Genomic DNA, 24,427 nt, shown 5'->3' with positions numbered 1-24,427 from the left:
CATTGCCAACACTTATTTTCTTTCTTGATAATAGCCATCCTAATGTGTGTGAGTGGTATCTTATTGTGGTTTTAATTTGTAGTTCTTAATGACTAGTGATGTTGAACATCTTGTTATGTGCTTATTCACTGTTTGATTCACTATTTGTATATGTTCTTTGGAGAAAAGTCTATTCAGTCCTTTGACCTTTTTTAATCTGGTTATTTGAGGGTTTTTTGTTCATTTTGTAGTTCTTTATGTATTCTATTTTTTTTTTCCCAAACAAGTCAGTTGTCTGAGTATTCTAAATATTAATCTCTTATCAGCTATATGATTTGCAAATATATTCTTTCATTACATAGGTTGCTTTTTTTTTTTTTTGAGACAGAGTCTCACTTTGTTGCCCAGGCTAGAGTGAGTGCCATGGCGTCAGCCTAGCTCACAGCACCCTCAAACTCCTGGGCTCAAGCAATCCTTCTGCCTCAGCCTCCCGAGTAGCTGGGACTACAGGCATGTGCCACTACGCCCGGCTAGTTTTGTTTTCTATATATATTAGTTGGCCAATTAATTTCTTTCTATTTATAGTAGAGACGGAGTTTTGCTCTTGCTCAGGCTGGTTTCGATCTCCTGACCTCAAGCAATCCGCCTGCCTCGGCCTCCCAGAGTGCTAGGATTACAGGCGTGAACCACTGCGCCCGGCCACCATAGGTTGCTTTTTTTACTCTGTTTATAGTGTCTTCTGAGGCACAGAAGTTTTAAATTTTGATGCAATCTGTTTTTTTTCTTCCTGTTGTTGACTTTGCTTTTGGAGCCAAATCTAAGGAATCATTTCCAAATCATTGTCATGAAGCTTTTCCTCTGTGTTTTCTTCTAAGAGTTTTATAGTTTCTATTCTTTAATTTAGGTCTTTGGTCCATTTTGAGTTATGATATAAATCTTTTAAATTATTTTTTTTTCCTTTCTGAGACTGGGTCTTGCTCTGTCCCCTGGGCTACAGTATAGTGGAGTCATCATAGCTCACTGCAGTCTCAAACTACTGGGTTCAAGCTATCGGATCCTCCCATATGAGCCCCCTCAGTAGCTGGGTCTACAAGTGCTCACTGCCACACTTGGCTAATTTTTTTAGTTTTTGTAGAAATGGGTTCTCACTAATGCCCAGAAAGTTGCCCAGGAGTTGGTCTCAAACTCCTGGCCTCAAGTGATATTCCTGCCTTGGCCTCCCAAAGTGTTAGGATTATAGGCATGAATGATGTGCCTAGCCCTTTTAAATAATTTTGATCTTGAATATCTTATATCTAAAACTGAGACTTTATTTTATAGAATTATAAGTGAACAATAAATGAGTTAATATTAAGTGATATGAAAAGTCCTAAGAAATAAAATGCTGAGTTGTTGAATCAACCTTGATATTATAAAACAAGCTAACTGAACAATGATAAAGAATAACCGTGACAGCCTAGTTATCTAAATTATACCAGTATTTTTTCTTTTTTAAATAAAATCAAATTAAGTTATTGTCTGTTTGAAGGCCTTTTTGGAAAGTAAGACTTGTTACATAGTAGTATCCTAACCAACCTTCTGGAATCTCCAGCCTTCAGGAATCAGTCTGACTCAAGAAGTCTCAAGAGGCTGGGTGAGGTGGCTCATGCCTGTAACCTAGCATTTTGGGAGGCTAAGGCGGGAAGATTGCTTGAAGGCAGGAGTTTGAGAACAGTCTGAGCAAAAGCGAGACCCTGGCTCTACGAAAAATAGAAAAATTAGCTCGCGTGGTGGCACATGCCTGTAGTCCCAGCTACTTGGGAGGCTGAGGCAGGAGGATCACTTGAGCCCAGGAGTTTGAAGTTGCATTCAGCTGTGATCATAGTGCTGCACTCCTGCCTGAGTGACAGAGCAAAGGTTGTCATGGTGGGAATGGGAAAATGGGAATATTTTGCAGCTCCCATTTCTTCATTTCTTAGCTACTACTCAACCTACTATAATCTGGTTTCTACTTCCTCAAGGTGAAATGGGCTTACTGAAGTCAGTAGTGTCTACATCCATTGCCGACCTTTGGTCTTGCTCACTCTTGATAGTGGTCAAGAGCAAAGGATCTCAAATTGGACTCCCTGTGGTTGACATTTACTAGCTTTGTGATCTTATGTAAGCTGTATAGCATCTTTATGTCATCATTTCCTCACTTGTGAAATTATGAAAGTAGTAACCCCTATTTTATAGCATTTTGACAATTAAATAGATTTAACACATGTAAAGTGTCTAGAATAGTGCCTGGCGCAACTTAAATACTAAAAGTGCTTGCTGATAATATTTCCCTCTCTTCTCTTTGAAACTTTGTTTTTTAAATCTCGGTAGCATACCATACAGTGGGAGTTGCATCAAATATAGTGTTTAGACAGCACAGAGGGCTGGTTAGAATTACACTTCAAAGTCTTTAAAAACCTACAGTGTGGAAACTGTTGTACTGGCTTTCAGTGCTAAGTATAAGATTGCCATACAATTAACAGATATACCAAAGGGAGTGATAAGGATACCATTGTAGGTACTTTTTTGTAGGACTGTATGAAATATGGGAATAAAGACAGGGTAGGGCACTGTCTTTAATTATAGCAGTCTTCTATGCTTTGCATAGTGACTTACACAGAGTAAATATCAGTTGACTTGATTTTTATTTATTTTATATATGTATCTGACCTTTAGTAGAAGTGAGCCCAGTAAAAAATAAAACTGGGATCTTGATCTGTGTCTACTTATCTCAAGGAAGGAAAGTGAGATGTCTGGTTGGTAGAACTTCATAAAGCCCAACTTGTGAAAATGAAAGAGTGTAAGAAAATTGTCAAGAGAAAAGTGACCAGAAAAGAGAGGAAAGTAGAAGGGTGAGTGTAGCATAGGTTGGAAGGGGTGGATGTGAGCAACAGGCACTTTGGAGAAACCAGTAAGAGACATAAAATAAAGTAGTTTTGCATCATGGTGTGGAGGTAGAAAAGTCTGTTAGTCTTCTATGGCCTTGGAAATGTTTTAGCTTTGGTGTTAAAAAGTCACTCATGTTTGGTTCCTATATTTTTTGAAGAAAGGCTATAAAATGATAATAGATTATGAGCCATTTATATAAAGAAGCTGTATGTACGCTAAGGCTAACTGTATTATAAAAGCGATCTTTGTGTTCATTCAGTAAACAGATATGAAAAAATGATAGGAAATATATCTTTACTCTAAGAGGAAAAGATAGAATTACAAAATGACTGGTGTATCTTAAAAGAGAAAAATGAGTATTTATATATAGCTGAAATGTAGACATTATGAAATGTGTAGCGCCATACACCCCCTTTGTTTTTTAGGAATTTGACTTTTTTTTGAGACAGACTCTCACTCTGTTGCCCGGGCTAGAGTGCCATGGCATCACCCTAGCTCACAGCAGCCTCAAGCTCCTGGGCTCAAGTGATCCTCCTGCCTAAGCCTCCCAGGTAGCTGGGATTACAGGCATGTACCACTATGCCTGGCTAATATATATATATTTAGTTGTCCAGCTATTTTCTATATTTTTAGTAGAGACAGGGTCTTGCTCTCGCTCAGACTGGTCTCAAACTCCTGAGCTCAAACCATCCTCCTACCTCCCAGAGTGCTAGGATTACAGGCGTGAGCCACCATGCTCAGCCAGGAATTTGACTTTTGACACTTAAAGATCTATTGGGTTTTTGACTCCCAGCCATAGCGCAGGTACCCATACTCATGCTTCCTCTTTAGTCATAAAATGCCCTTTACCCACAGGGGAGTGTTATGCTCTAGGAATTGGATTCAGTTTCACAATTATGATTCAGGAAGTAATTAACCGTAACTGTGGCCTTTTCTCCTTCATTATTTGGATCTAAAATTGGAATCTTTAAAAATAGTCCTTTGTGGGGGTAGTTAAGAGCATCTTTATAAGTTTTAATAAAATATAAATTGATGTAATTACCATGGCTGTTTCTCATGGGAGAGCCTATTCAAATATTGTAATAGTGTGTAAAGCTTTTACTAAGCTTTTTAAAAAATGAAATATAATTCATATACCATAAAATTCACTCCTTTAAATTATGGAGTTCAGTGGCATTTGTTCCTAGGATTGTGCAACTGTCACTGCTAATCAGTCCCAGAACATTTTCATTACCCCATAAAGAAACCCTGTACCTATTAGCAGTCATTCCCCATCCCTCTCCCCAGTCCTTAGAAACTACTAATCTACTTTTTGTCTCTGGATTTGCCTTTTCTAGAAATTTTATATAAATATACTCATATAATATGTGGCCTTCTGTGTGTGATTACTGAGCCTTTTTAATGATGATTTTAGCAATTTCTTTTTCTTTTTTTTGATACAGTCTTGCTCTGTTGCCAGGGCTAGAGTTGTTATGGCGTCAGCCTACCTCACAGCAACCTCAAACTCCTGGGCTAAAGGGATCCTCCTGCTTCAGCATCCCGAGTAGCTGGGACTACAGGCGCGCACCACCAGGCCCAGCTAATTTTTTCTATTTTTAGTAGACATGAAGTCTTGCTCTTTCTCAGGTTGGTCTTGAACTCCTGAGTACAGGTGATCCTCCTGCCTCATCCTCCCACAGTGCTAGGATTGATTGGAGGCGTGAGCCACTGCACCTGGCCTATTTTAGTATTTCCAACGTCTGTTCACTTTTAAAAATAAATGCATAATGCCTCTATGAGGTAGACAGGAATTTTGTTACATAGTTGCATTGTCAGATTTATTATGTCTTCAGAACCTCAACTTACTGTAGGTTGAGGGAAAGAGGTTCAGAGGTGGCAGGGTAGAAGTTTGAAAAATTATAGTTAAAGGGAAAAAAAGGACATGATGATATATGAAAAAATAATTCAGTCTTGTGGATTTTCTAGAACCATGAATATTAAACTTTACTGAATTGCCTTTGTAATTAAATATTCCAGCTATGTTTAAGAAATTAAAATTTGAAGATGAGTTATTGAGCTTTCGGTAGTTATAGGCTGAATCACATTTCAGCAACATTGAAAGGATGTCAGAATGGTGCTCTTGATTATTCCAAACTATTTTTTTTTTTTTATTTTGTTAACCAGAACATGTGGATATTCCAAACTCTTTAAATGGAAGCCTGTTACTACACTGTGCAAAGGGATATGATAAATTTGTTTTAATAAATTAAAGCAGTTAATAGGTGTCTTTTGTTGCCTTTGCAGCAATTAACTTGAATAGTGGACTTTTATATAATGGGAATGTAAAGCATTAATTCTTGAAAGTTGTAAGTATATCTGAAATTAATGGTTAATTATTATTAAAAGTTTACCATTTTTCTTTAGATTTTATACATTACCTTTTTTCTTTTTAAATGGGATAGTATCCTTTTGGGATGCAAATTTGTGCCATTTTCACAATTGAATTTGTAGTTGTAGCTCTATAGATAAAGTCAACAGAATAACAAATCACATAGTAGGCTATCTTGGTGCCCACCATGGCCTGTACCACTTCCTGGCACAAAGAAAGTGTTGGCTAAATTATTCTTTGATTCCTATATGGCCTTTTGCCCTCATGAGCTATGGCTGATCTATGAGTTGTCAAGAAGGAGTTCTTTTGCCTGGATGCAGGCATAAATAGTCTGCCCCATGCTTCTTTCCCTTGAGTTCTATAAATCATTCTCCTTGTCTTTCTTGGGAGTTCTTTCCTCAACAGTAAGAGTTTCTTGGTCCTTTCTGTAATACCATTCCCAAAGGAAGTAAGTTTTCTAATAGGGGAAAATTACAGAAAATGTAAAGAAAATGGAAGGTATCCTCAGGTTAATAAAACTCTTGCTCCTAATTAGCACTTGAAATTGAATCTATGTCCTCTTAGAAGCTCCATCCTCATGTTGAGTGGCTGGCTTAACGATGTCCTTGGAATCCCTTTTCCATTTTATCCTTTCCTTACATTGAATTTTCTTGCTAAGTTGAGGTGGAGGAAGTGGGGACAGAGAAAGAGCCATATATACCGTGTTTCCCCGAAAATAAGACAGGGTCTTATATTTATTTTTCCTCAAGAAGACAACCCTAGGGCTTATTTTTAGGGGATGTGTTAATTTTCTTAAGTACGGTACAACAATCTACATTTATTCAAATATAGTTAAGTCTTCGTCTTCTGCAACATCATCATAACTCTCCCAGACCCGAATTCCATCCTGAATTTCTTGCGACTCTGTTTCCTTTAGAACCACTGGCCCCAGTCTTTCATGTTGAGCAATAGAGCTCTCATGGGGCAGATGAGAAGGGCTGCTCGTTGTCTTTGCTGCTCTGCGATGAAATGCATGGGTTGTGCAGATATGCTGCGTAGCCACGCCCATCACTAGGTCTTATTTTCGGAGTAGAGCTTACACTGGGCAAATGGTTGGAAATTCTGCCTGGGCTTATTTTATGGGTAGGTCTTATTTTGGGGGAAACACGGTATATTGAGGTGAAGAGGAAAGCTTTGGGTAACCTGTGAGAAGAGTAGTACCCACTACCAGAAGTCTGGGTGGGATATTTGTGTGTATGTGTTGGTGTTTTAATGTGTATGTACATGTATGTGTGTATGTGTATGATTATGAATTGCTATGTGTAAACCACGGTTGGCTGAGAATTTGTTGATTCAGAAAGTAATTTAAAATGCTTTAGCCATTTGCCTTTGAATAAAATTTGAGATCTTAAAGCACATAAAAGCACTTCTTCATAGTTTGAAGCCTTTATATGTCAAAGCACTTCACAATCAACAAGCTCTTATTTATTTATTTATTTATTTATTTTTTGAGACAGAGTCTCACTCTGTTGCCCGGGCTAGAGTGCCGTGGCGTCAACCTAGCTCACAGCAACTTCAGAGTCCTGGGCTCAAGTGATCCTCCTGCCTCAGCCTCCCGAGTAGCTGGGACTACAGGCACGCACCACCATGCCCAGCTAATTTTTTTTATATATATTTTTAGTTGGCCAATTAATTTCTTTCCATTTATAGTAGAGAGGGATCTTACTCTTGCTCAGGCTGATCTCAAACTCCTGACCTTGACCTTGAGCGATCCTCCCACCTCAGCCTCCTAGAGTGCTAGGATTACAGGCGTGAGCCACCACGCCTGGCCAACAAGCTCTTTTAAAGATAATTTTTAAAAACTAAAAGCCTTGTCATACCGTATATTGTAAACTTATTAAGAATGTTTAGCTTTGTACCAGTATTCAAATATAATTACTGTTCACATTGTTTTACATTACTGAAATAATGCCTATTTGGATATTATTTGTATTTTCTCTTTCAGCTGAATTTTATGTGCTTAGGAGGTTGGAATGGTTTATGAGAAATATGTTGGATGTATGTATAATTTATTGAATCTTAGAGAAGAAGGGAATCTTGAAGGCTTTTCCTGTCCTGGTTTCCCACCTTATTAACTCATCCTTAACTAACTCTTCACATTTGGCTCTTATATTGCTGCTTTAATGTAGCCTATTGATAGAGAATGAACTACTCTTCTAGGCATCCATTCTATTTCTGAATAGCTGTTTGAAATTTCTACCTTGAACCTCTCTCACTCTGTTAACTAAAGCTTTTATTATAGTTTTGTTCCTCTAGAGCTAGTCCCTCTTCTATAACAGTGCTGTAGGGTTTTGAAGACAGATTGATCAGTGGTCTATTACGTTTCATTTATGCTGAACATACCCAGTTTTTGTTGACTTGCTAGTCATGTTGTAGGATTTCTTTATCCTGATGACCTAATGTGCATGTTTTAATTCCTTGACTTTTTTTTTTTTTTGAGACAGAGTCTCACTCTGTTGCCCCAGCTAGAGTGCCGTGGAGTCAGCCTAGCTCATTGCAACCTCAGACTCCTGGGCTCAAGCAATCCTTCTGCCTCAGCCTCCCGAGTAGCTGGGACTACAGGCATGCGCCACCATGCCCGGCTAATTTTTCTATTTTTGGTAGAGATGGGGTCTCGCTCTTGCTCAGGCTGGTCTCGAATTCCTGAGCTCAAATGATCTGCCTGCCTCGGCCTCCCAGAGTGCTAGGATTGCAGGCATGAGCCACTGTGCCCAGCCTTAATTTCTTGACTTTCAAATGGCTAGAATGCCAATAAAGAATACATTTTACATCCTGACTTAATGCACCTATACATATACATACATGTAGTACACATTGTAAATACATATGTAACTAAAACAAAAATTTCATTAGATAACATATTCTTCTCTTTCTAACTTTTAAAAACATTCTGGTGTTACTATTAAAATGATTTTATCACTTTCTGATGGGTTTCATCATGTAGTTTGGAAAACACTGGTTCTGATTTGTTTAGCTGCAGAACTGAATAGGTTCCAGAACCTGGATGTTAGGATAATGATTGCCAAAATAGATTTTACCTTTATCAGCTCAAAGAGAATATTCTGCTGGTGGTTATTAAGTAAAATTTAATAGGTTTATCAAGTTTTTGGTAATGAATGCAGTAAAACTAAAATATATGCAATTGTTATTTTTGTCCTTAGGTGGCGACAGACAAGGTTGCAGAAAAGCTGAGTTCTACTCTCTCATGGGTGAAGAACACAGTATCGCATACAGTCAGTCAGATGGCCAGTCAGGTGGCAAGTCCATCTGCTTCATTACATACCACATCCTCGTCTACCACACTATCAACACCAGCCCTTTCACCGTCTTCCCCATCACAGTTGAGTCCAGATGACCTAGAACTCCTGGCTAAACTGGAGGAACAAAATAGGTGAGTGAGGTTGCTTGGCATTTCTTTCTCTAATTATGGTACAAAATCCACCATTCATATTTGCTCATATTAAGAATGTTATTTTCTAGTTTTTGGCTCTTTGTCAAAATTACTTAACAAAAGTATTCAAGTCTTTTTGGGGGGAGGTTGGTCTTAAAACAGACTAAAATTTTCTTCCAGCTTGAAGAGTTTTAGAGATTTGTTTTTTTAAAGTAGCAAATTCCCTAAATCTTTCTTGAATTTTATCAATTTTCTAAAACAAATCTACCATTATTATTTTAAACTCTCTAAATAGTTCCCTTGGTTAAAGCATAAGATAATACAATCCGGTAGAGATGTCTAATTTGTGGTTTTAGAGTGGGAAATCTTTTCATAAATTTATCCATGGAAGGCAGAATATCCTTTTCTCATAATAGGCATGAAATAGAATAGTTGTCTACTCTGCTTCAGGAAGGCATACTATGGACCTTGTGTGCCCCTTCACTATGTTATTGTTGGGATCTCTTTAGGGCATCATCTGCCAAAAATGTAAGGAAGAGCACCTTTTTGTGTTCAGTCAGGGTGTATAATGATACTGGCTTTAAGGGTAATAACAAAAATAACTTTTTAACAGTTGTAATGTATAATTACCATAATAAAATACATATACTTAAAACATACAATTTGATAATTTGTGACCCATGTATATGCTTGTGAAATTGTCACCAACATGAAGAAAATGATTATTTCCATTATTCCCCTGCCTGTCCCCAAGCTGCTACTATAGATTAATTTACATTTTCTAGAATTTTATATTAATGTGGTTTATGTAAATCTGTTATCTTATTTTCTACTGTTGTTTCCTTTAATTTTTCTGCCTTCTTTTGACTTTATTGAATATTTTTATGATTCTGTTGTATTCCTCTGTTGATTTATAAGCTATAACTCTCTTATTTTAATGGCTGCCTTAAGATTCATTGTTAAGATCTTTAACTTATCATGGTCTTGCCTTTGAGGGACATCATACCACTTCTTGTGTAGCATAAGAACCTTAGAATAGTACACTTGCATTTCTTCTCTTAAGTTCTTTGTGCCAGTTTTGTCATACATTTTACTTTCATATGTGTTATAAACCCCAGTATTTTAATGTTTTGTTGTGTTCTCTCTTGCATTGTTTTCAATAGGAAATTTGTTGTATTTGTTATCATTCTTTGTATATCATGTCTTTTTGTTCCCTGCTTTATCACTATTTTTAAGCAATTTGCTTCTGTCTTTTATTGTGTTTTTTTTTTTGTGTGTGTTTCTTTCAGTTGTGGTTTGTTAAACTTGTTGTAGATTTATAGTTTTTTCAAATTTGGAATTTTTTTGTCCAGCTTTTTCTTCACATTTTTTTTGTCCCTGTCTCTCTCTCTTCAGAGACTCTAATTACACACATATTAGGCTACTTGAAGTTGTTCCACAGGTCATTGATGCTTTGTTTATTTTCTCGGAAGTTGCTATGTATTCAAATTCAGTAATACTGTCTTCTGCCTTTTGTAATTTTCTCTTAATCCCATCCATTGTGTTTTTTATCTCTCATGTTGCAGATTTATCTTTAGAAGTTGGAGTGTATTTTGTATGTCTGTTAAACTATCAAACATGTAGAATACAGTTATAATAACTTTTTTTTTTTTTTGAGACAGAGTCTCTCTCTGTCATCCCAGGTAGAGTGCAGTGGCATCATCATAACTCATTGCAACCTCACACTCTTGGCTTCAAGGGATCCTCCTGCCTCAGCCTCCTGGGTAGCTGGGACTACAGGAGTGCACCACCATACCTGGCTAATTTTTCTATTTTTTATAGAGATGGGGTAGTGCTCTTGCTCAGACTGGTCTTGAACTCCTGACCTCAAGCAATCCTTCTGCCTTGGCCTCCCAGAGAGCTAGGATTACAGGCATGAGCCACTGTGCCCAGCCTGTAATAAATAACTGTTAATGGCATTGTCTGGTAATTCTAACATTTGGGTTAATACTGGTTTGCTTTTGATTTTTTTTTTCTCCCATTATTGGTTATGTCTTTCTGTTTCTTTGCATGCCTGATAATTTTTGATTGGATGCCTGACATTGTGAATTTTACCTTGCTGTGTTTGCCTATTTTCCTATAAATATTCTTGAGTTTTATTCTGGTTTGCAGTTAAAGTAGGAAAGAGTTTGCTCTAGAGTAGTACACAGCCTAAGACTATCATTCCCCACTACTGAGACCTTTTTGTGTACTCTACTCAATGTACCCTGAAACAGGTTTTCCAGTCTGGCTGGTGGAGACAGGTACTATTCCTGGTCCTGTATGAATGTTGGCCAAGGTTACATCTAATCTTTCTTGGGCCTTGAGTACGTGAATGTACTGTTCAGTTCCCAGGTGAATACTTGATGTGATCCTCTGCTAATTTCTGACAGTCTCTGTGTAGTTCTTTCTTCTTTGGTACTCTTACCTGTGAACTCTAGCCACCTTGGTCTAACTGCAGTTGAGTGCCTGAAATGTGGCTTGTCTGACTTGCAGGGACCCTCAGTTCCATCTCTGCAATTTAGGGAGTATACCAGGCTTTGAACTTTCCCTACCTGAGCCACAGCCTGGAAACTCTCAAAAGGTGGGCAAGATGGCAATCATAGGGTCTGTCTACCTCACTAACTTCCTGAGTCTCAGAATTTGTTCTCCATTGTTGCCTATTGTCCAAAGTCTTGAAAACCATTGTTTTCAGATAATTTAATATATTTTGTCCAGTCTTTTTTGGTTATATCAGGTAAGAGGATAAATCTAGTCTCTCTTACTCCATCATGGCAAGAAAGAAATATATTTTTTTTTTATAAAGTTTTACATTTCCTTGGCATGGGGAAAAAGTCCGAATAAAATTAGAAAAATTGGTTTATATTTTTTGACAATTAGATTTAGAAGTTAATACCATATATAAATATATTCTGAATGTTACCTCTGCTTAGATTTTACAAAATTTTACTGCTGAAGTAATTGTTGAAATTTTTGTCCTCAGACTTGGTGCCTTCATAGAGACAAAAAACACAGGCATAAAAGAAATTCATGGGAAACAGGATTTAGGAACTAGGAGTTTTGAGTCTGGGCTAATTGAGCCACATAAAAGAGGAGCTAATATCAGCTCATGCAAATCTGGTGATAGAAAGTGCCCCTTTCTGATGATCATTTCCTAGAATGTCCTTTTAAAGGGTTTTCTTTGGCTCCCAGTACTTGATGGACAAGGTAGAAAGCTGAGTGTGCCTATGATGATAACTTTATGAGAGTTTAATGTGTTTATGTGTGTTTTGAACTCTTTACCCCTTTGCTTACTGCATTTGAGAGATTTTTTTTTTTTTTTTTTTTTTTTTTGAGACAGAGTCTCGCTTTGTTGCCCAGGCTAGAGTGAGTGCCGTGGCGTCAGCCTAGCTCACAGCAACCTCACACTCCTGGGCTCGAGCGATCCTTCTGCCTCAGCCTCCCGAGTAGCTGGGACTACAGGCATGCGCCACCATGCCCGGCTAATTTTTTATATACATATCAGTTGGCCAATTAATTTTTTTCTATTTATAGTAGAGACGGGGTCTCGCTCTTGCTCAGGCTGGTTTTGAACTCCTGACCTTGAGCAATCCGCCCGCCTCGGCCTCCCAGAGAGCTAGGATTACAGGCGTGAGCCACCGCGCCCGGCCTGCATTTGAGAGATTTGAGCAAAATTTTTTGTTAGAAGTTTTGGAAGACTTTTAACATATATAGATTGGTAAAATTTGGATAAGATGAAATTGAAAGAGGAGTTAACTTGAACAAACTGGATTGTTAGGTTGTGTGAAGGCTGTTGTGAGCAGATAGGTTCTTAGAGAAAAGAAAATGACAGGGACCATTAAATAGAGCAAAAAGAGATATTAGATGGAAAAATCGGGGGGATATAAAGTTGGGGCAGGACTAGCAAGTAAAGCACTTAAGTACTTAGATCATGTTAAAGGGTATAAAGAGTTTGTAAGTTTTGAATTGGTTCATACATGGATCAAATAGTTTACAGTAAGGATAAGTTTTGGTACTGAGTTTCTAAGTGACCAAGGTTGATTTTTTTTTTTATGGTTGTGATTAACAATTACTGTACAACCAAAATATATAAAACACTACATTAAAAATTGTTGTAGATGAGGTGGCCGGTAATGATATACTTATTCCCAAGTAAGTCACAATTTACCCCAGAATACCTAATGTGCTTGACATATATGTTAACAATTAGATAATAACTAGATTTGTTTAAAGATGTTCATAAAAGAGATTTTGACTAGGATCTGAAGAAATAAAGGGAGCAGAAGGTTAAGTCACCCTTTGTTCTTGTGTGGGGAGGACTAAAAAATTTGAACTTTTTTGTATTTAAATTTTGAGGCATGTGCATATATATATATATATATTTAATCTTTAAAATCCAGAATCCATGGGAAGGATTTATGTATAGAGAATGGGTGAATGTAATGACATCTTGTTTTGCCTTAGGAGAACAATCCTGGTGGAAAAACACATCTTTCTGACTTCAATAAAAATAAAATAAAATGACAAACACTAACTAAGATCTAGCTTTCTTCCTCCTTTTCTGCCCTACCATCTCACCAACATAGCAAGTCTGGAAAAAAATTATAACAATAATAATTTAAAATCTCTATTTCTATGGTTTGTAATGTAGATGTGTAAATTACATATCTAAAGTAAAAATTATAAGAAGCAACTATTACTTGTAGTGTAACAGAGTAAGTAGATGCTTTCTTTTAGGATTTATTCTTCCCGTCCCCAAATGTAGGTGAGTCTCTGGTTGTGTTAACTTCCCCAAATGTAGATGAGACTCTGGTTGTGTTAACTCTCTTTGATTCACAAAGTATAAAAACAGCAATATGTTAGAAAATCGAAATTTAAGAAATATAAAAATACCAAATTCTATAAAGAAACTCTTTTTTTCATAGTTTTATGATAGCTGTTACTTTTAAAAAATAAAAGCATGTGGCAATCCCAGAAAGATGTGAAGAAATGGTTTAATGCAATATCAGAGATCTGTTTGATGAAAGTTAATAATTGATAGCTTTAAAGTTGAACTAGGACAGTTTATCCCTCGTGTGTTAGATATGCTTTTCTTTTTCATTTTAAAAATACAAAGCCTTTGTGAGAGACGAATATGTGGAGGTAAGTTCAAATGTAATAGCAGTGAATTTTAATTAAGGAGGGAAAAGTTGGTGATTTAAATTTTGAGCAAGCATTATTTGCATGGCTTAAAAGTTTGGCATTGGAGCCATATTTGTTTCCTTTTATATTCTGTTACTTGAAATCATTTTTTGCTTTTTAGCATATTTTTGGGGCTGAGATATGATAATGAAGAAATGGAAATTGTTCTTTTAAACTAGTAAATATATTTTATGATTTTAAAAAAATATAGTAAACAGAAATCTTTGAAATGTTGATTTATATATCTTTGCATTTTACCAGCCTCTAGATCTGCATTTTCTGATGTGGTAGCCACTAGCCATGTGTGGGATACGAGCATATGAAATCTGGCTGGGTGACTTGAGATATGCTGTACGAGTAAAATATACACCAGATTTTGAATACTTGATTTGGAAAAAAAGTACATCTCATTAATTAAAAAATTTTTGATTACATGTTAAAAAGACATTTTAACTGTATTTGATAAAAATCTTAAAATCAATTTCACCTATTTAAAAAATGTTTAAATATGGCTATTAGAATATTTAAAATTACATAGGTGGATTGCTTTATATTTCTGTTAGACAGGCTGATCTAGATGATCTAATGTTGATCTTACATTTATAATTTTACCACCACAGCGTCAACTTAGTTTTCCTAAGGAAACTCTCCATAAAACATCCAGCAACACTAAGGAAGTGAAAAACTCCCAAGCAAAAAAGAGATTTTCAAGTTTCTATATTAAAAAGTCATGTATTTTTAATCATAGGAAAGGCTCTTAGGTCCTTGCTTGAACTCTTTATTCGTTTTTTTTCATTGAGGATTATTTTTAATTTTTTATAAGTTGTCTGATTTCCTAAAGAATTTGGTAGCATAATTAAAAGAACTTCTTATACTACCCTTTCTGTGTCAACTAGCTTCAGACAGTCTCTTTTAAAAAAATTAAGATGTCAGGCTGGGTGTAGTGGCTCATGCCTTTAGTCCTAGCACTTTGGGAAGCCAAGGTGGGAGGATCACTTGAAGCCAGGAGTTTGAGACCAGCCTGGGCAATAGTGAGACCTTGTCTCTACAAAAAATTTTTTAAAAATTAGCTGGGCATAGTGGTGTGCACCTATAGTCCCATTTCCTCAGGAAGCTGAGGTGGTAGGATTGCTTGAGCCCGAGCATTCGACGCTGCTGCACTCCAGCCTGAGCGACAGAGCAAGACCCTGTCTCAAAAAAATGAAATAAAATTAAGAAGTCTAAGAAGTTACGTCTGCTAGGCTTGTTTGGAATGTCTATATAAAGTAATCTCTAAACTTGTTAGTTTCTTATCAGAACATTGGGATAAGTCTATAGGCCTTCTCCAAGCCTTCATCTTAAACAAAGCAAAAGAAAACTCTGTTTTTCAAAATTGGGGAGATCCCTGTCATTAGGTACCTCTCTTCTGTGTTGTCTCTGAGTTGTTTTCTGTGCCAATTCCTTGTGTTTTCTCTCTTTTTCCCCCTAACATCAGACTGGTACTGTATCCTGTGTATTCTCTTTATTTTCTCCCTTTTTATAGTTTTTCTGTTGCTCTGAGATACGAATTTGTGCTTGATGTTGTTGATAGGAAAGGGTGTGACTCCTCTCTGATGCCAGCATATGGTTTTGTTATGGTCTGAATATTTGTTTCCCTCCAAAATTCATGTGTTGAAATCTAATCTGAGATGTGAAGATATTAAGAGGTGGGACCTTTGGGGGCTTCACCCTCATGAATGAAATTAGTGCCTTTATAAAGGAGACTTGAGGGAGACCTTTTGCCCTTTCCACGATGTGAAGACACACAGAAAGCATCCACTGTGAGGAACAGGCCCTCACCAGACACCAAATCCGAAGATGCCTTTTATCTTAGACTTCCTAGCCTCCAGAACTGTGAGCAATAAATTTCCGTTGTTTATAAATTACCTAGTCTAAGGTATTTTGTTAAAACACGTTTGTTGTTACTCATTTTCCTTTCTTTTGGTTGGCAAGGTGCTGTCTTTCTCCCAGCACATTCATATCCTGTTTGTTTGGCATAATATTACAAGAGATTTTTGAATCTTGTTCATACATGTTTAAAAAGCGGCTCCCTCTGTAATAAGGCTTTCTGCTTCTAAATGCTGGTGTATTTAGCTTTCCAGCTGTTTTTCTCGTATTAGCAGTTTTTTCTTCCTTAGCTTCCTTAGATCTTTCCTTACCTCCTTATAAATTATCTTAAGAGTTTACAAATTCCCAACTTGCATGTTGACCAGTTGCTTTTGTATCCTGTTCTCTTAGTTATGGTATCTCAAAAAGTTTAATATCAGCTGTTTGCAAATACTTTCCAGATTTCTGTTTGTAGTCTTCATCTCCCTTATGACCTTCAAACTTGTCTTTCAGTTGCTGTGCTTATTATCTACTTATGTTCCCTAAGTTCTTCAAACTCCAAATACCCAAAAGAGAACTCAGTCTTTTTCCTCTCCTCCTTTGTATTTTTTTAGTAGTAGTATTGTAGACAGAGAGGCCTTTTCTTTGATGTTTGTCACATGCATGCTACCATACATAAACTACTCTTTGTTCTCATATGTCCATCATGAAGCATGTACTCTGCCATTTTCCTTAGCTAGGTAGTCCCTAGCTAAGGAATAAAGGGGAGAAGGTTTGTTTCTTAGAAGCAAAGATAAAGTGAAGATCATCTGTCAAAGATAAGACCCGGACTGCTCTCCATGTTGGAATATTTTCTTGTTGTCAACTCATTTGTAAGTCCTACCCATTAGGGAACTGGAAATGCTTCTGGGAAAGCTTCTGGAAGCAACCAATTCTAGACTTTCTTCATCTTTGATATTATTTAAAGTACAACTGATGACTTGGCTTCAGCACCCCATCTCAGCTCTTGTGAGACTGTAGCACATTCCGAAAGGCTTCTATTAGACCTGGAGCAACTTTAAGAGAAACTTAAGAGTTGCCCATTTAGGAGACTGAGGATAGTGTATTCCCCAGTTAATAGAAGTACAACCTCTGATGTCTTAGTTTGGCAGCATTCTGGGAGAAGAATAAAGCTGAGCCTGTGAATTATTATTTTTTGAGACATAGTCTCCCTCTGTCATCTGGGCTAGAATGTAGTGGCATCATCATAGCTCACTGCAACCTCAAACTCCTGGGCTCAAGCGATCCTCTTGCCTTAGCCTCTTGTGTAACTGGGTCTAGGGGCACATGCCACCACACCTGGCTAATTTTTCGATTTTTTGTAGAGATAGGGTCTTGCTCTTGCTCAGGCTGGTCTCAAAGTCCTGGCTTCAAGAAGTCCTCCCTCCTTGGCTTCCCAAAGTGCTACGATTGCAGCCATGAACCACTGTGATTCTAAAACTACATGTGAATTATTGTATAGCAATGGCAGATAAGAAATGGCTAGGAGGCCACATAAACCTATGGGGAATGCCTTTGGTTACAAGGTACAGTATTCCTGCAGGAATTCTTGTTCCTTAATCTGATGAATTTCTTTTATTAGTCAGAAGGAAATTATGACTGGGTGGGGAGGTGGCGTGGGTAATTTCCCCTTTTTGCAATAAGTCCATGTAAGGCAGTGAGCCTGTGTGATTTGGGAGGAAAATAAGTGAATAAGTTTTGGATGGACTTTTCAATAGCCCACAGACCTATGAGGAATATTGTATTACTATGTTTCCAGTTGCCAGGCTCCAGTCTTTGGAAATTGTTGACTTTTCAGTCTGAGTACCTCTCCACTGCCATGGCAGAATATTTTGATTATACTGAAACTATGTGGAAACCTGTTTAGAAGCCTTCTTGAGTTGTTTTGTCACCGCATTTAGCAATAGGGAATAAAAATACTTGATTCTAACTATGTATTCTATAAAGGTCCACATATATTCTTAAAGAATATGTAAATTATTTTCCTGCATGTCATGACTAAATAGTTCACTGAGGAGAGATTTGATAGTATCAATTTAAGTATTATTTCTTCTGCAAAATGTTTTGATTCTTTCAGGACTTATTCATTGTAAACATTCTAAAGCTTTTCTCTAGAGAATTCTAAAATTTACTGAAATGACCAAGAAAAGGGAAAAACAAAATAATGTTTATATCTTCCTTTCTTTATGAAATATGTCAAAAATAACCTTTTACAAAGTAATAGTCATGGTTTTTAAAAGTTATGAAGGGCTTATGATATTAAAAGACCTTATCTTATTCTCGCTATTCCTACTGCCATTAAACAGAAATTTTTTATAAATCTTTATAAAATTGATGAATAATTTTCAGTCAGAAAAGTGTGTAGTTCTTAAGTGTATAGTTAGACTTTTGACAAATGTATATACCTTTGTATAACCCACGTGCCTATTAAGATTTAAAAAATTTCTATCATCTTAGAAAATTCCTGTTATCCCAGAAAATTCTTTTGTCTTGTCTAGTAGCCCCACCTGCCAAAACTTCTCTTCTGGTTTTTATAACTATAGATACATTTTGCCTTTTCTTTTTTATATAGCAACTTTATTGAGATATTCATATACCACACAGTTCACCCATTTAAAGTGTACACTTCAGGTTTCAGTGTATTCACAGAACTATGTAATTGTCATACAGTCAATTTTAGAACATTTTTATCACCCCGAAAGGAAATTGTATACCTGTTAGCAGCCACTTCCCATCAAGCCGTGGCTATCCTCACCCTTGTATCTAAAATGCAGAAACTAATCTACTTTCTGTATTTTAGATATTTCATAGAAATGTAATCATAGAATATATGTCCCTTTGGACTGGCTTCTTTAACTTAGCCTAATGTTTTCAAGGTTTATCCATATTGTAGCATGTATCAGAACTTTATTCCTTCATAGCTGTATAATATTTCATTATATGGATATACCATAAGTTTATTATCCATTCATCAGTTGGTGGGCATTTGAATTATTCCATTTTTTGGCTATCATGAATCATGCTGCTGTGAACATTTGTATATAACTTTTTGGTGGACATAAATTTTCATTTTTCTTGGATGTATACCTAGGAATGGAATTGCTGGGTCATATTCTGTATTTAACCATGTGAGAAACTGCCAGGCTGTTTTCTGAAGAGGTTGCACCATTTTACATTCCCACCAGCAGTGTAAGAGCATTGTCTCTGTATTCTCAAAAACACTTGACTTCTTGATTGTAGCCATCTTAGTGGTTGTGAAGTGGTGTCTCTTTGTGGCTTTGATTTGCATTTCTGTGATGATTAGTGATGTTGAACATGTTCTCAAGTGCTTTTTGTTCATTGTATATCTTCTTAGGAGAAATGTCTATTCAGATCTTTTATCTATTTTTAAATCGAGTTGTTTGTATATTTATGTATCGATTGATTAGAGACAAGGTCTTGCTCTTGTTGCCTGGGCTAGAGTGAAGTGGCATCATTATAGCTCACTGCAACCTCAAACTCCTGGGCTCAAGCGATTCTCCTGCCTCAGCCTCCAGAGTAGCTGGGACTACAGGTGCGGGCCACCATGCCTGGCTAATTTTGTATTTTTTGTAGAGACAGGATCTTACTCTTGTTCAGGCTGGTTTTGAACTCCTGAGCTCAAGAATCCTCCCACCTCAACCTCCCAGAATGCTAGGATTACAGGCGTGAGCCACTGCACCTGACCTAGAGTCATTTTTATATATGATGTGATATAAGGCAGGGATGGTATCTTTAAATAATGTGATGTCTTGAAATATTTTGTGTTTCTCACAGGTTTGTATAATTGGATACGCTATTTCAGGGTTCTGTGATGTGAACTGCTTAACTTTCTCTAACCCACTAATGCCATAAATTCACTTGGCATTCTCATTTATCCTAAAAGTTGCGACTCAGCTATCTCACATCTTTCTGACTCTGTAAAAAGCCTCTGTTTAGGTTCTTTGTCTATACTTCCATTATACCTCACACTTAGGTTTAACTTGGGAAATATCACTTTCTTTGAACTACATGTCTCTCTGTTGATGGTAGTGATGCAGTTGAATTGTATAGCATGTAGCAAGCACTTAGTAAGTGAAGAGAAGAATTTAGGTTTAGGTTATTTCAGTAAAGTTTGTTTCTCTATTCCATTTAGAATCTTATAGAAAATTACAGATAAACTAATTTTTCCATATGATATATTATGGACATACTGAGATAATATATAAGTAATATTTAAAGTAAAACATCATTAATTCTTTTTTAAAATAAAAATTATAGCAGATGTGCTTAATTTGGCTGATAAATTTTTTGTTTCTAGCAATATTTGGGAAATTTTATTTAAATATTATACCATGAAAATATATTGAATTTTCCCTAAATAGGAATAGAATTTGTTTGTTCAGTTTATGCTATTGTGTTATTGAATATTACATGGAATTTGGAAGGCTTTTAAAAATATTGGACTTAATGATTTTATTTCTGTTCAAGAAATAGTTAATGTACTTTGCACTGAGCCAAACATCCTAAGGGGTATAAAGATGAGAAGGGTATAAATCTGGCTCTGAAAGGGTGGTTCTATAATCTGCGCCATAGCATTTGACCCATATGCTTCTTTTCTGTCTCAGTTTTTATATTTCATAAATTTATATTGAGAACATTTGTACCCTAAAGTAGATGACTTTTTCTGAAGGAGTTATTGGAAGTTAGTAGTAGCTATGTTAAATACTATACAAATGGATCATTTAAGATGCTTATTATTTGAATGACATATAATCTACATCTTTTTAGTGATAGAGGCACACTTTCCAACCTATTTTTATAGCCTATGCATATATGAAAGAAATAAAGGATTTAATATCATAATGCGTCATGGATTGGATCTTTGAAATTATCTTAACTCATCTTTTTACAGATAAGGAAGAGGCCTAAAACAGGGTGGCAACTCAAAATTCCACATGATCTTAAGAGTGAAGAAGTCCCAAGTTAACAGTGCAAGTCCAGTGATAAATAGCAACTGTTAGTTGGTCTGAGTTTTGGGGAGACAGTAGGGATTATGGAGATTGAGTAGATTAAAGTCCTTCCTCATCTAAAAGCAGCAGCTCCTTCTCAGTTATACTCTATTCTTATTATGCAGGAATATGGGCCTACTTTTGCCATGTTTTTTTATTTTTCAAGTAAATATAGAATTATAAATAAAGTATGTATTAATATATAAGCAAATACATGAAATCTTCCAATTTTAATATTAGTAATAGCTCAGTTTTTTTTTTTTTTGAGAGGGTTTCACTCTGTTGCCTGGGCTAGAGTGTATTGACTGGCATGATCATAGCTCACTGCAACCTCAAACTCCTGGGTTCAGCTGATCCTCCTGCCTCAGCCTCTGGAGTAGCTGGGACTACAGGCATGTGTCACCATGCCTCATTAACATAGCTCAATTTTAGTTATTTTTTTCTTTTAGAAACTAGTTAAGTGAAGCTGTGGGAGTAAATAAGGAACAAAGGAGCCTGTAATTGGTTGTGATCAATTAGTCGTAAACACCACTGCACTTCAAACATAGCTCAGTTTTTAATACAAATACTGCATGGGCCAAATAAAATACTTTTTGTTTGGACAAATTAATTATGTATTCATAAAGCAAAATGAAAAAAGAGAAGGGATTTGGTTAATTTCTGTGGCTCTGCCTTACTTTTAAGCAATGGACATGTAGTAAACATGAAAATTTGTTGTACCTCTTTCAAGTATAGATTCTTTTTTCCCTGGAGCTTGCTCAACCACTTTTCTCATCAGATTTTCCCTAATTTGAATTTTTTAATGGCGATTAAAGGAAATTATAATGGGGTTAGTAGCACCAAAATATTTAGCATAATTTGCTATCTTGAATGCTATGCATAGGTGGAAAGATGCAGCAGTTATTTTATTGATGCCAAGTCAATATTATTGAAATTATGTATGTTATTAAAACTATATTTTAAAATAATGGCTAAATTGCAGTAGTAAAGCTCTAAGTATAATCACTACCTTATCTAGTGTCACTGTGAAATGAGATCTTGAGCAGTTTCTAATTGTGTTTTAGATTGTTAGAGACGGATAGTAAGTCTTTAAGATCTGTAAATGGGTCAAGAAGAAACAGTGGCTCCTCTCTTGTATCAAGTTCATCAGCCTCTAGCAACCTCAGCCACCTTGAGGAGGATTCCTGGATTCTTTGGGGAAGAATTGTTAACGAATGGGAAGATGTACGCAAAAAGAAGGAAAAGCAAGTTAAGGTATTTGTGTTCTTTATTGAAGTTCTTCCTTTTATCTCAAAAGGCATCGGGTATGGATTAATAGAGGATTTGAAAAACCCAAATTCTGGTAATTTCCAGACTATATAATAAAGAGGTCTGCTTTATATGTTTTCATTTATTTGTGTCCACAAAAGTTTTGATTTGTGTTATCAGTTGTTATAGAGATTGCGATAATATAGAAATATATAGCTGAACATTATTTTAGAAGTTAAATTCTCTCATTCTGTAGATTCAGAAATGAAGTTATGACATCCTACATTCTTGAATTATCGGTATTTTACTTTTTGCCTTCAGTAGGCCTTTGAAACATAATAGTTATTTTATCATTCATAACTCCCTGCAGGTTTTCAAGTCTAATACCTCTGGTGGCCACACTCAGTAAAATAACAGAATTTATCTATGGCATTGTAAATCCCCAGTCAGTACAAGATGCACCCAAGGGCCAAATCTTAGCCTTGGTTAAATGCCTCCCTGATCTTTTAAAACTAGCTTCATGAATTATAAATTTGATAAAGTCTTTCACTTCCTTCTGATCCCCAATAGATCTTCTTTGGCTTGTAAGATAGGAGACTTTAATAATTCATTTTTAAAATTTTATTTTATTTTTATTTTTAGGAGCTTGTTCGTAAAGGGATACCCCACCACTTTAGAGCAATAGTTTGGCAACTTTTATGCAGTGCACAAAGTATGCCAATTAAGGATCAGTATTCAGAACTCCTGAAAATGACCTCACCTTGTGAAAAATTGATCCGAAGGGACATTGCTAGAACTTATCCTGAACACAATTTTTTTAAGGAAAAAGATAGCCTTGGACAGGAAGTTTTATTTAATGTAATGAAGGTAAGTTTTATTTATTCATTTTTCTGAAACAAAATGAATTCTCAGGAGGTTGAAATTATACATTTTTCACAATAAAGCATGAACTCCTATCACAATAATCAGTTGATTTGGCAATAAAATTGGTTTTAGCATAATTTTTGCCTTAATTCTGATGCTACATTACTGTGTAGTTTGGGGAACTTATTAGAAAATGTATCACGTTATTCAGCATTAGTTGATAGAAATGAAATAACCGATAAATCATATACCATAGAGAGATTGTCTATGAAATGGATAATTTGCCATCTGTGAGGTTCAAAACCTCGGATGTGGGTTTCTGTATCATGGCTGCATTCATACACTCAGCAAATTTTTCTGCTTGCTATGGCCAGTGTTGTTAACAGTGATTAATCCTTGAAAGGTGTACCATTGTAATTTTTTCTTCCCATAGTTTCTTTTCTTCCAGCTACCTCTGTGAAATACTCATTTCTTGTTTAGTCATTTCAGTTTTGCCAATCCTTGCCTTAACTCTACTCTAGTTTTATCTCTATTAGTTATAAATTTTACTTGATTTTTAAGCCCTACTATCTTCCTAAGTACAAATGCCTCAATTTTTTTGTCCTTAGGAGCCGCCAATTTCTAATTGGAAATTTTCAGAAGAAAATTTTATGTAATAAAACATTTATCTTTAAATATTTATAAGATGATGTCTGTAACAAGCAAGCAAGAACTTTTCTAAAAAATAAATGGTCTTTTAATCTACCTGTCTCATCAATTTTAGGCCTATGGAGAAGGAAGGTATAATTTACCGTGTTGAAGTATTTTGAACAACAATTTTTACTTTTTAGGCATATTCTTTAGTGGATCGTGAGGTCGGTTACTGTCAAGGAAGTGCTTTTATAGTTGGATTGTTGCTTATGCAGGTAAGTTAGTGCAAGTATTAAATATTCAATTAAGTTCTTTATTAAAATTTTAAAAATTAAAGATTTAAAAATCATCTTTGTTTTTATTGAGTATAAGTGGAGATTGAGTATTTTTCCCCAGGCATAATTTGAATAGGAATATTTAGTTTGCCCTTTAAAAGTTTGAAAGTGTGGGCTGGGCACGATGGCTTACAACTATACTCCTAGCACTTTAGGAGGCTGAGTTAGGAGGATTGCTTGAGACTAGGAGTTTGAGATTAGCCTCAGCAACATAGTGAGACCCTATCTGTATAAAAAATAGAAAAATTTGCTGGGCATGGTGGTACAAACTTGTAGACCCAACTACATGGGAGGCTGAGGCAGGAGGATTGCTTGAGCCCAGGAGTTTGATGTTACAGTGAGCTGTGATGACGCCACTGCACTCTAACCTGGGCAACAGAGTGAGACCTTCTCTTAAAGAAAAAAAAAAAAAAGATTAAAAGTATTGCAGTAACAACATACAGTAATATCTTGCCACCAAATTAAATTTCAGCTTCTTGATTTGTACCATAATAGTCTATGGAAGCCTGTAACTAAATCTGTATTTCTAAATCTTATTTGTCAACATTTAATGAGTAGTAATCTTTTCTCAGCC

General features: G+C 36.0%; 1 protein-coding gene across 6 annotated transcripts in view; it reads left to right on the top strand.

Annotated features, from left to right (window-relative positions):
• The window catches only part of EVI5 (ecotropic viral integration site 5), a 203,528-nt gene that overhangs the window by 24,096 nt on the left and 155,005 nt on the right, over positions 1 to 24,427 (top strand). For 5 of the 6 annotated variants that reach the window (XM_075999853.1, XM_012790919.2, XM_012790918.2 and 2 more), the window contains exons 2-5: positions 8,455 to 8,684; positions 21,841 to 22,030; positions 22,667 to 22,891; positions 23,719 to 23,793. In XM_075999853.1, coding sequence (XP_075855968.1) covers positions 8,455 to 8,684; positions 21,841 to 22,030; positions 22,667 to 22,891; positions 23,719 to 23,793 — 720 coding nt within the window. The remainder of the gene's footprint in view (positions 1 to 8,454; positions 8,685 to 21,840; positions 22,031 to 22,666; positions 22,892 to 23,718; positions 23,794 to 24,427) is intronic. The other variant, XM_075999852.1, reaches the window with a different exon arrangement.

The sequence above is a fragment of the Microcebus murinus genome, chromosome 2, assembly GCF_040939455.1.
Source record: "Microcebus murinus isolate Inina chromosome 2, M.murinus_Inina_mat1.0, whole genome shotgun sequence".
In the NCBI taxonomy this organism is placed as follows: Eukaryota; Metazoa; Chordata; class Mammalia; order Primates; family Cheirogaleidae; genus Microcebus; species Microcebus murinus.
The sequence above is the reverse complement of the archived record's forward strand: the minus strand, read 5'-3'. Positions and strand labels throughout refer to the sequence as shown.